Source organism: Colletes gigas, unplaced genomic scaffold, assembly GCF_013123115.1.
Source record: "Colletes gigas isolate AHSC1104 unplaced genomic scaffold, ASM1312311v1 Colletes_gigas_Sc00020, whole genome shotgun sequence".
Lineage (NCBI taxonomy): Eukaryota > Metazoa > Arthropoda > Insecta > Hymenoptera > Colletidae > Colletes > Colletes gigas.
The window spans coordinates 2,091,632-2,104,785 of NW_025106649.1; the positions used below are offsets into that span (position 1 = coordinate 2,091,632).

Consider the following 13,154-nt stretch of genomic DNA (forward strand, 5'->3'; position numbering starts at 1 on the left):
GCTATTTCTTATTTTACTGCACTATTTTTAAAAAGAAATGTACCTTTGCTCTAATAAGAAGTCAACCAAAAGTGGTTTACGAAGAAGTTCGTAGAAAAGCAAAGTTTGGGGAGAACTGCTCTGACAAATAAAAATTCTTTGCCGTCCAAACGTTCAGCACTTTCATACAGTGCTCGAACAAAGATAATAGAATTCACCGATATGTACCGTCAAAAAAGGACCGTACGAGTAAAAAATAGATGTTCGAAACCATGTCAAAGAAAATCGTTCGCTGTAAGCATACACGTATAAAGCCGCATCCTCTGATGAAAATTCAATTTTCATTTAAAAGAGATATGGTAAACGAGCCTTTGTCGCTCAGATTATCGCTTCCCGAGTTGTTCAGCTGCCGAGCTGTTGTAGAAAGCGCTTTTTACGATAGCCAGGCAGGCGTTCGCGTACAACGACTAACAATTTTCCGCTTTACTTTTTTTCGCCTAAATTATTGCACGGTTGTTTCGATTAAAAATCATGAAGTTCCAGTAACTATTAGAACGTGAAATTCCGTCGCGAGAAACTGAAGGATACAAATATGAGCTGATTTTATTGCCTGACACTTCCAATCTATCAAGTATTTGACCAAACAACCACATAAGGATTACAAATTTTTTGTGATTAACATCATAAAATATCACTAATTTTGCAGTAACGAGAGCATACAACAAGCCAATTAATTTTTACAAACATTTCTAAGGGGTATTGCTGTTTAGTTAATTATGAGATAATAATATTTGGAAAATCTCGATGCAAAATAGCCTGACTACAATTTTAAAAAAAAGCAAAAACTGAAACGTTTTACAGTTTCAAAACAAAAATAAATAAATATGCTTGGATAATGAATAACTCGTATGCTGGTATGAGTCTGAAACTTCGATGAGACTGATCTACCATATGTACATATAACTCAATCACATTCAATGGCTTTGCTTAATGGATTAGAGCTAAGACCTGCCGTGCGAGTTGCGGTTTTTCAATAGGTTAACTCGCGAACGCTCTTGGCTGAGACAGTGGTGGTTTAGAACGGCTTTGTACGACTAGTGTGGATACATAGAACTTGCAACCCAGTATCATTCTGGAGAAGTTCGTGATACAAGTTGCGGATGCGCTGATTGGGCGTACGCAATCACGATACCCAAATGGAGAGAAGTATATATATGGTACAGTTTGAAGCAGTGCTTCTCAAACTTCACCTCACCGACCCCCCGGTAGAATTAAATTTTCACCATTTAAATCTAGTCTGAAAATTTCTTAAAAAGAAATACATTTGCATTTTAACAATTTATAATCGATTTAAATAGTTTTACGGGCGGGGGTGGGGGCTTGCTATTGTAGGAAGAAATAACCAAAATAGCAAGAAAGGAGAAGACATTGAGTCTTTGGTGAGTACTTGTGAGAGAGCGTAGCCCTCTGCTGACGAGCGCGGGAACTACCGCCAAAGTTTCGTATTTTCTAACTCCCACTGTCCATGCGTTGTTTATTAAAACGATGCACTATAAGAAGGAAAATAAATTAGCAGACACAGGGGTGTCTTTATTTCAAACTATAGAACAATAAACTTTTTGGTTATTGAAGATTTTTAAAACAAACGGTGAATCACCCTTTGTATTTCAACCATATTATCGTATTTGAATTCTTTTTTTATCGGTTCAAGTAGCACTGATAAAAGACAAGTTAGCGACGACGACGAAACTATGTAACACGTGTCGCGATTATATTTGAGCTTACCCGCAAGAGGTGTGCCAGTTAACGTAACACGAAAGGCTGACTTAAGAGATACGAGAAATACTTAAAACAAGACCTACTTTTATAATTACCCCGCTTCTTTCGAGATGAACTGCAAAGCATTCTTGAAGAAGTTATTCTCAGCAGCCATTACCTGGGCTCCACGGCGCAGACCTTTTCCATCGCGAAGGAAGTCAAGTATCGAGTTCGAAATTTGATGAAAACTACTCGCGAATGCTTGAGAGTTGCAAAAAAAAAAAAAGACAGAACAAAAACTGGACAACGAAGTTTGACTTATTGTTAGCCTGCAACGAAGGAAGCTTTGAACGTCGGTCTCATTGTTGACGCATCTTGGTTCGAAATGTATTACATCTTTTTAGACAAAACCATAAACGTTAAAGCTTCATCGAAGAACCGAACAATACCATGATTAAAATCCATGATATTAGGAAACAAATTATCTTTCAATCCTGGCTCTCGTAGTCGTAAATATCTAATAGATTGAAAATTTCAGAAATAACGTTTCATAATAATGAAAAAATGTAAAATGAGAAATTTATATTATATTTTCCAGACTATCCAAACAAGCATACTTGATAAAGGGATAATGTAACATTTCCTTTCTTCAAGAATTCAATATAAAAAATGTGACACAAAAAATTGATTAATGAAAGTAACGGATACGTTTTATGTTTCGAAGCTTCGTTGAAAATATTCTCGAAGGAATTTCAATAGAACAGACCCAACGGTTATTTTTGTGGTGTCAACGATGGGATGAAAATAGGACAACATAGGAAGAGACATTAAAAGCATTTGTCGGCATGAATTTTTTGTTGCAACCGTAACGAATCCTGCGGTTTTCATTCTAACGATTTGACTGAATTCCCGTCGTTGTGGGTGAAACACGCTGAAGACTTCTATTCAGGTTCGATTTAACTTTGCCGCTGGCGTACCATCGGAAGTTAAATTAGTAGTAGGATCGTTCAACAGAGTTGCATCATGCTCCAACGAGAAACATTCAGTCTACGCGCAGAAGGATAACCGCATAAAGGTATTATATTCGAAAACATAAATGTTACAATTGACATACTTTCTTGATTATTCTAATAATAAACGCTCAAAATAATGCCCCTCGAGGGCGATACACTATTTAACAAGGAAATTCCACGAACTCGGAAATTCAGAAAATTTTGTGGACGAATGGACCATAATACTGTGCGAGGGAATGGAATTCCATTGAAAACATGGCTTCCCTTTTTAGTAAAATATCTCCAGAACGGTCAGGGACAGGAAAAAGAACTTTAATCAAAGTTGCAATTTTTTGTAACGTTTCTTACATGATAATATTAAAATATAATAATTGTAATTAACGATTCAATTTGTGAGATAATCGTGGTGACAATCCAGCGATAAATAGATCGTGACGACACTTCCTACACTCACCAGCAGAGGGCTACGCTCAAACTATACCACTCTCACAAGTACTCGATCTACATACTTATTCCTATGTGCATACATATGTATGTGTGTAAGTGTTGGGGTGTTACAAAAGGAAGAGAAAAATATATGACTTTACACTCTCACTTTATAGTTTATTAATTTTTTAAGGTTTAGAAATTGTACGTATGGATACAGCTTAAAAAATTCGAGTTTCGACTTCAGGGTTACATAGTTCATTCATTCCCTTGTGTTAGTATAAAATCTTTTAAATAATTTGTGAACGTAGCTTTAAAAACACAGTTCAACTTTATTATTAGACATTTCAGTCTTATGTTTCGACCAATTACAGTAGCAATGACCTAAATAGCTGTGGAACAAGTAGATGTAAATATGATAGAGTTAATGTAACGTACACTCTTTTTAAGTAAATAATAATCCACTAAGGAGAAATTGATTTACTAACTACATATCACAATTCCACAATAAAATATGTAAATTACAATTTGCTACACTGCCTAAGAACTTCAAATGCCTAGTAAAAAAAAAATAAAAAAATAAAAAAATAAAAAAAATGAATTTGGAACATTTGCAACTATAAATAACTTTTTTCAGAAATACGATTAATATTGTTACAAACAACTTTATTTCCAGTTTTTGTGTTTTTATATCCTTTGTTCGCGTTTGAAGGGAAGCATATTTGCTCGGTAGTCGATGAGCGAGTACTTCGTCGAACATTTGCGAGCCCTTTCGTTCGAAACGAAAACAGACGCACGTATATAATGTCATCGGTGACTGATCTTTATGTAGCGATCAGTTTAATAGATAAATTTTCCCTCCGAGTGATTTTAGCGACGTAACCAATGCGGATAGCCTCGACTTTCCGTGAGTGCATTCTGGGTAGGTAATTTTTTCCGGCACGTCGAGCGTTTGCACGTTGGCTCGAATTGAACTGGGAGTTACGCGGCCTCCAATTAAATTTCTCCATTGGTCCGCCAGTGTGATTCGAAATCGATACTACGTACCTCGAGTGACATCGTGTAATAATGTCGATGAGCTGACTCGTCGAGTACGAACATGTGGAAAAAAGAGAGTTTCTCTGGCGGTCTGGAAAATCTTCTCTGTCGATGTTAAATGGAAATGCTGTATTAGCCTCGCCGTACAAGGTATTTCGGTCGTTCGATAATTTGTAATATTTCTAGCCCTGAAGATAGCAAATACCTTCACCGACGATGCATAATGAAAGATCAGTATAATTTGTTATCTTCCTACACATTGGTAGTAATTTTTTTTTATTAAGCATTTGAAATTGAGAAAAAATAGCGTAACTTTGTAATTTGCATTTTTTGAGGAAGATACGAGCTTTCGAACCTGTAAATAAGCCGTGATTGCTTATTTGCAATTGGAAACTTAAAACTATCGGAGGGTTGATTGATCGAATTCTTTGCCTGTGGTAGAGATCATATTGTAATGGTTATTATGTTGAAAGAGTTTAATTATCGATATTTCGAATATTATCAAATTTTGAAAATTATTGATTTCACAGGAGTTTAAAATATCGCCACGGTTTGCAAGAAAGCTTTCAAACACTGTCCATTGATTTTTAAGCTATAAAAATGGTGAAACCTCGCTCGATAGACGACGAGAGCATGTGTCAAATTTAAGGATGATCCGGCTTATAGTTTCTCATTAAAAAATTTTCAAACATGACCCATTTTTCGAAGCGTTAAAGTGAGAGAACCTCTTAAGGTTAGAAGTGCCATAACGGCTTTCATAGCTTGCAAATTAATTTAGTACCTCGGTGCACGCGATAAACTGAGAACGTTGAACAGCGATACGTTAATTGGCTTTTTTTTTTAAGAAGCTTAGACCGACGAATCGTTCCAAAATAAAATCTTGAGCAAATCCAGACATATCCTTTTTTATAATTTTTATTTTCGTGCTGAAAAGTAAGAAAGTTTCGTATTAAACGATGTATGTCCTGCTTAGATAATTTTTTAGTTTAAATTTATTTTTAAGCGTACTTAGATCTAAAATAGTCTATTCATCTTAGTAATAGAAATAAGTAATTAATTATATATTTTAATCATTCCAAACTTTTTCGTTGACATCATCAAGTTTTGTTCGTATAAAAATGAAAGGGTCTCAATTTTTTGAGGATACAAGAATCGTGATGCACGAAACCGTCAAAGGGAAACGTTAAAGAAGCGAATATCAAATTTTTTCCAGGAAAATCTCTTCGAACTATTTAAATCGTACTTTCGGCTGTACAACACGCCCGTGAAATTCGCCGGAACTATGCGGAAAGTGTTTGACGTGGAAACGGGAGAACGAACTATTCTGCGTTATATACGCAACTTTGAGATTCGGGGTAACCAACGAAAAGCCACAGTAACTCACAGTCGAACGAATTCGGATAAAATTACTACAGCTGGGCTAACAGCTTTATTTCAAACAAAATACCTGCACGATTGTTGCACTCGATCTTGTCTTTAGGTTTATTAGATATAACGGATAAATATCGCGAGACAAATTGCGACAAAATCAATTAAAGGCTAATTTTACGCGAGTGAAACGATCAAAGAATGAGAAATAAATATTTTTAATGCTTGAAAAATGATTTCTCACGGTTTACTTAATTCGTGGTAACATAATCATTTGAGACGTAGGGTTCTCGACCAAGTTCTCATTTAGTTAAAAAATTTATATTCATCTTTTAATTTCGCACCAAAGCTGATAACACAAAAACGTGCTTTTCGATCCTTGAAGTTATACGTATGAAAAAATATGCATGTCATTGTCAAGAACAATATATACAGTATGATTTATTTAAATTGAACATCTAAGTTATTTCAAAGTAACAAAGAACTATTGCATAAGATGTATCGGTACAGCAAAAGGGGAAAAATTAATGTGATACTGGTTTATGGAGAAGCTATACAAAGTGTGGTTAGAGCATGTGATTTATATGCAGAACAGTATCCACCAGGACATCATCCTTCGTGTGTTCAATTTTTAAAAATTCTAAATTTATTTCTTTGCGTAAAAAGTATTAAAAAAAGTTACACACTTTCTCAGGATTGGGAAGAGGTTTGAAGGAAATTAGAGTGGCTTTTTTACTCTAGCATTATAGTTTATTAATTTTTAGAGAAACGGTTGCAAATTCATAGGAAAATGCTATTATACGAGACAGAAAAGTCAATTTTACGGCAAGAACTTATATATGGCCCCGAGAAATACAACAACCTTTCAATATCCAAAGTTTTTCCGGATGCTACTCGAGGAATCATTTCGAATGTCTCATTTATCTTAAGCATTCTTCCACTTTTTCCAGCTGGTTCCCAAATCACGCCATCGATGGGATTGTTATTTTTCGGTGTGGGATTTCTGCAAACATAAGCAACAATAAACTACTCACATCGAGTCATATTTCATTAAAATCATGATTTTATATCCATACTCAAATGAGAAATCAGACATACAAAATTCTACTCTAATGAATTGGATATCCATCAATTATTTAAAATAGGCGTGCATAAATTATTGTGAAAATTAATTTACATGACGTAGTTCAGGTTGTTTGAGAATAAAATTTGACATTATTTATTTTATGATTTTATGCTATTAAAAACTCCAATTATATTTCTATCAAAATTCGTATTAAAAGAATTTAAAAAAATACGAAATTGTAGCACATAAAAAGTGGATGGCTGTCCCCCACGCGACTAGAAAAGTTACCCTCGCTTATGCGACTAACGAAGGATTAAATGCGCAATGAAACTGATGACCATAGCGGAGTTAAAACTGGATGGCAGATATTTTCAGCGACAAAATGTCCTGTAAACCACGGAATACTTTTAAATTCCGAATGAATTCCTTTAACGTACCCATATTTGGCGAAATTCGCCCACAAACTGACACATTCGTGTCGAAACACGTTAAATGGATCATTCGGATCGGTAGGAGCGTTTATGTCATCTTCATTGAATAGAAATCCATTATCATCAGCGTGGGCAGTACCTGAAACACACAATAATATTGTGTACATTGTCGAATCCTAACAAACTGAAAATAATATCCCTTAAACCAGGGTTTCTCAAACTTCAGGTCCTCACGACTTCCTAGAATAAAAGAAAATTTCTAGTGAACCTTTTATAGCAGAATTACATAATTTAATATTGTTAAATATATTTGTGTTGCAAACATTTTTATTCAATTTAAATAGTATCTTAACACTCCAGGTTTAAAGTCCCTTTTAATCAGAGCAAAGTACTACGAGAACCATTTTCCTATTCCACGGATATAATATGTTCTTTTTTCTTCTGACAGCTCACAGAACTTCAGAGATCAACAAATCCAAATTTAAGAAACACTGCCACATTTAAGAGAAAGTTCCAATTTCCCAGTTAGAAAGATGTTACATTACCATTTATTGGAACACCAGTGGCTCTGTGTGGTGAATACTTCGACTCGTACGTTAAATAATAGTAATAAACGGGATGTTTGCCATTTTTCGCTTCCAATAGTTTTTCGGTCAAATCGAGAGCTGAGGCGGCGGCCAAATCTGATACGACCTGCACACAAGAAAACGCGACATGAAATCTGTGGAAATACTGTACACGGATGCATTGAGAACAACTTTGAAAAGTGTCTAAAAGGTTACCTGAGCAGTGTCATTAATGAGATTGTAGGTCAACTCGCGTGGCACAGCAGTGTAATTTGCTACTAAAAATAATGCTGTAACACATAAAAATGATGGCCAATTAGCCTACAGTAAGGATTTTTCGAAACTGCATTGATCCAGTATTAAAATCCAAATGGAGTTAAAACAGATCAAGTCTGGACGATTAGAGAGTTTGGAAGTGCAATTAAAATTAAATACAGAAAAGACGTGGTAACCATGGATCACTGCGTCAATCAGAATAAGTCCCCAGACTTAAATTCTAATCACCAATGTCAGTTAATACTTCGATTTGTTTCTACTATCGAGGATTTGTTATTAATATACTGGATTAAATAAATTATACAACTCATTGTTTATTGTACATTGAATTTTGAGCATCATGTAATAGTATTCACACTTACAAGGGGTAAACGCAAGAGCTTCGTTGGACGTCATTCCAAATATCTTCTCGCACTTCTTCATTTTGCCTGTCATAACCAACGTTATGGGGCATTCCGAAATGAACGTATTCTCCGGACAGTTCTTAGGATTTTCAATCGTTGGCATAAAAGGCAACGTGACCTAAAAATTCACAACTTTGAAGATGCGCGAAATAAACATTATCCTGCATCGAAAATCTGCATTGTGGAAAATAAATGATCAAGGGGCTTTCTGTTCGTTTTCTGAAAGTTTGAAGCCTTAAGAATATTACTCGCATTGTTTATCATTTCGTCGAACAGAAATAACACATTAGGTGTCACTCTTTCCATAAGAAAATAGAGCAAAGTCCAGCGGATGAATATAAAATTAAGGCTAAGCAAATACGTGTAACAGGTTTAATCAAGTATAAAAATATACTAAACAGTTAAAAATCAAATCGAATGGTTCTTGTACGAATAAATGCCAAAAAATCGGCGATTGTTATGCAACGGAAATCGAAAAGATACGCTAAAGCGGATGACACGTTTTAATAGTACTGAATACTGAGAAACAAAGTTGAACACTAACCACTGCCGGTAGCAAGTTCATAGTGTTCGTCACACGTACTATCTTTTCCGCAGGGACGTTAACGAGTTTTTTGAACAGTCTATTCGTGTTGAAATCATCAACACCAAGATTTAGCGCTAGATGATGAGCAGACGCAAGAGCTTCGATCGGTGTAGAGAATAGAAGATACAGCGGAGTCCCACTTTGAGTGATGGACCGGGTAAATAGATCTATGGAAAGACAGATACGTTTCGTTTTTTTCTGTTCATCACACGCCAAATTAATCTTGCATGATCAATGAAGATGGGTTAATCTTACACAATGTACGAACTAGATCAGTTTGGTTTCATGACAAAGCAAGGGATACACGTTCGTTACTTGAGAATTTAACCATAATTGGACCGTATCATTTTTTTCTTTAAGGGAGAAATCGACCCTTTTGTCTTTAATTATTACGAACAGAACAATCTTCTTTAGTCAATTTCATTCAGGAAAATTTCACGAATATATCTGACTATTTTAATCTTTTCTTAAAATTGGCAAACCAACAACGACTATAACTATAATTAAGTTAATTGCATATACTATTGTCAAATTTTATTAAAATCACTCAGAGCTACACCTTAGAACCAAAACCTGATAGTTTATTGTCTATTCGACCAGACAACTGACATAAGGAAACTGTCTAGTTTGAAGAGCGACGAGAAGTCTTTTCATTGTTAAGGACACGTTCTCTCAAATATAGCGAAGGATTTGTGCAAGTATTGAGAGTACCATACACAAATGGTATAATAAAATAGCATCAGACAATAGGATACCTTTCGATTTATCGGATAAATGATGAAGTAACACAGACGAGCCGCCAGCACTTTGTCCAAACAGTGTTACTTGAGATTTATCGCCTCCGAACATGGCGATATTGTCCTGCACCCATTGCAGCCCCATTGCTTGATCCTTCATTCCAGCGTTGCCCGGTGCACTTGGATTGTTCAGATATAGAAATCCTAAAATGCCCAATTCCTTGAAATTTGTTTATTCCATGACTGTCAAAGTAATGTCTGTCATCAAATGGTTTGTACCTAAAGCTCCCAGGCGATAACTAATGCTGACAACAATAACCTTTTGCTCTATGAAGAAATCGGGTCCGAACTGAGTCGTGTTCACGAAACCTTTAACGAACGATCCACCGTAAATCCAGACCATGACGGGCAGTAAGGCCATGTCCTCATGGAAGTCCAACTATTGCATGTGGAAGAAGCAAATGTTTTGAATTTTAACTAGAAGCTACGTTACGATAGTAATATTTTACCTTTGGAGTGAATACACTCAGATGCAGACAGTCTTCGTCTCCTATGTACGTATCATCCCCAAATATTTGAGGGCATACGCTACCCTCTTTAGTAGCATCCAGTACGCTAGTCCATGGTTTTACTGGTTCTGGAGCCTGTGGTAATTTTAAAGGAGATTGACAAAATTTAGAAAAATCGTTATGAGAATGCTCTATATTACATCTGTATCGCAATATATAGTAGCGAATTTTTTATTGCCAGTTAATATTGTTCGTGATAGTTGTAATAGAGTGTGGTGATGCTAAAAATATTCTTAATAAGATGTAACGAAAGTTAGTTACGTTGTACGAGTGTTTCATATTTGTACACTAGATATGTTCTGTATTTGAATACTGATAAACATCTGAACGGTTCTTGGTCCTTTTTCATAGAACGATAGTGGTTCTACAACCATGATGACGACTAGATGATAGACTGGTGAATGTCCATAGCTGTGTAGTGTATTTTTCAAACGAAATTTATACGTTTCTTTCTATGAACACTCCTAGAATTCTTTGAAATTAGCCTGTCGTTGAAGTATTACATGTATCGTGGTAATATAATAAAGTACGTAATTAACTCGTGTAAGATGAACGCGTTTACCCGAAACCTGAGTTTTCCAATCGCTGGCTCTGCATAACGGATTCCTTTGAACGAACAGTACTCTATTCCGTTCCATACCGTCTTCAATACTTCACCCTGGACAGGTCCGCGGGTTGTGTTTATAATCGGAGTATAAACAAGCCCAATACATTGGCTAACGAATGCTAGGAGTATCGAAACAATAAAGATTAAGTTACCCATGTTAGACATTTATTGTTTGCAAAAAATCAAACGTCTTACCACTCCAACGTTCGCCTTTTATAGCTGTTCGCCTGCAATTGTAATATTTTTATCGCTCATTCGTCACACATCATTTGCTTATCGTAAAGTTAAACAATTACTTATATAAACAGCAGTACAAAGTTACGCCATGCTACACAGTATATTGGGAAAATAACGGAACTTTTTAAATTAAAAGAAAAAAATTAGTTATTTTGCCAAAATTATTTTTTTTTATTCAAAATACATCCCTTCTGCATTAATACGCCGCTGGGCACGTTCGAATAGTGCCAGCATAGATTTTTTTATATCATTTTGTGGAATCGCCTCAATGACTCTTGTCACCGCGCCTTGGACTAACACTATCATAAAAAGTTCCGTTCATGGCCAGTTTGAGTTTTGGGAATAGGATATAATCACATGGAGATAAGCCCGGCGAATACGGAAGATGTTGGAGCACACAGACCTGTTTTTTCACCAAAAATTCACGAACAGCAACAGTCCTGTGCCATGGTGCACAAACGCTCTATAACATCCAGATAATATTCACCATTGACATTTTCACCCTGTGGGACAAATTCTCCAAGTATAATACCTTTAGAATCATAAAACCAGATCAACATTGTCTTCTCTCGTGACTTCTGGAATCGCAATTTTTTCGACTTTTGAGAGTCTGGAGACTTCCACGCTCCATTTTGGCGCTTTGTTTGTGGATCGTACTTGAAACACCAAGTCTCGTCTCCAGTCACAATCGATTCCAGGAATGTGCAGTTCCGTCTAGCTGTTTTAATAAGATCCTTGCAATTTTCAACGCGAGCAATCTGTTGGTCCTCATTTAATGCGTGAGGAACAAATCGAGCACAGACTTTCCGTTTGTTTAAGTCCTTTGTCAAAATTTTGTGAATCATACCTTTAGTCGTATTTAATACCTTTGCCAACCATCTCACACTTGAAGTCGCGTCGTAGGTAATCATTTCACGCACTTTTTCCACCAACTCATCGCGGTTTTTCTTTTTTGGCCGGCCTGGCTTTGGGTCATCTTCCAAAGCATCACGACCGTCCTGGAACCATTTATACCATTCAAACACACGTGTACGGGATAAACAATCATCACCATAAACTTTTTTCATGAATTCAAATGTTTCTGTAAAAGTTTTCTCGAGCTTGAAACAAAATTTAATATTTGCTTTTTGTTCCATTGTGTTTCTGCGACGAAGTGACAAAAGGTACTGCTACTTTAACCGTTATAACTTGACAATCTGTTAGTCGATTCCAATAATGATACTTTTGTTCTGCAGAGGAAATATACAGCTTTCAGGTTACATATTGTTTCAATAGATGGCATTAGCAATTTTCATTAAATTTAAAAAGTTCCGTTATTTTTCCGACATACTGTGTAGTTATACTTACGAAAGAAAACATGCTGTTTGGTGAAGCCACAATGAACAAGTATAAAAAAATTCATTTATCTTTACTGCCAATTTTGATAAGTTACGTTTTGATGAAACTACGCGAGAAGTGTTTGAGGTGAAAACGAGAGAACGAACTATTCTATGTTATATATGCAACTTTGAGATTTGGGGTAACCAACGAAAAGCCACAGTAACTCACAGTCGAACGAATTCGGATAAAATTACTATAGCTGGGCTAACAGCTTCATTTTGAACAAAACACAATTGTTGCACTCGATCTTGTCTTTAGGTTTATTAGACGTAACATATAAATGTCGCCAGACAAATTACGACGAAATCAATTAGAGTTTACTTTTATACCAATGAAACAATCAAACAATGAGAAATAAATATTTTCAATGCTTGGAAAATGATTTCTCGTGGTTTACTTAATTGTACTGCGTTCTGTTATGCTTCTATACGTAGTAACGTAGTCACTTGCGACGTTTCAGGTTTTCATTTATTTAAAAAACGTATATTCTTTTATTCTTACACGAAGACTGCATAATTTTTATTGACTTGTCTCATAATCTGACGTATTAGAATCCTACTTACAGAAGAAGAGGACCTCGAAAGAGTATGTGGCAGCTATTGATTTTTACTTACTGGACCAGATTGGAAATCTTCTCCAAAGAAATAACACACTTCAAGTAATTAAAGTAAAAGAGCAATATAGACTTTAGTGGAACTCTATTTAGGTATACA

The 13,154-nt window shown here is 35.6% G+C and overlaps 1 protein-coding gene across 1 annotated transcript; it reads right to left on the minus strand.

Annotated features, from left to right (window-relative positions):
* Window positions 1–6,327: 6,327 nt before the first annotated feature.
* On the minus strand, window positions 6,328–11,017 carry LOC122400722 (juvenile hormone esterase-like). Its single transcript, XM_043402325.1, has 10 exons — window positions 10,780–11,017; window positions 10,158–10,292; window positions 9,928–10,087; window positions 9,667–9,852; window positions 8,870–9,078; window positions 8,284–8,443; window positions 7,862–7,935; window positions 7,625–7,772; window positions 7,086–7,218; window positions 6,328–6,585 (listed from the first exon to the last, which is right to left on the minus strand). Exons 1-10 carry the CDS (start codon window positions 10,987–10,989, stop codon window positions 6,363–6,365), a joined length of 1,638 nt encoding a protein of 545 aa, XP_043258260.1. The 5' UTR covers window positions 10,990–11,017; the 3' UTR covers window positions 6,328–6,362.
* Window positions 11,018–13,154: the final 2,137 nt, after the last annotated feature.

Excerpts from the sequence above, each read along its gene's own strand:
- LOC122400722 (XM_043402325.1), bottom strand. The coding sequence starts at position 10,989 with ATGTCTAACATGGGTAACTTAATCTTTATTGTTTCGATACTCCTAGCA. Across the intron at positions 10,293-10,779 it reads TTGGAAAACTCAGGTTTCGG|GCTCCAGAACCAGTAAAACC; the intron begins GTAAACGCGTTC and ends AAATTACCACAG. Across the intron at positions 10,088-10,157 it reads TGAGTGTATTCACTCCAAAG|TTGGACTTCCATGAGGACAT; the intron begins GTAAAATATTAC and ends CACATGCAATAG.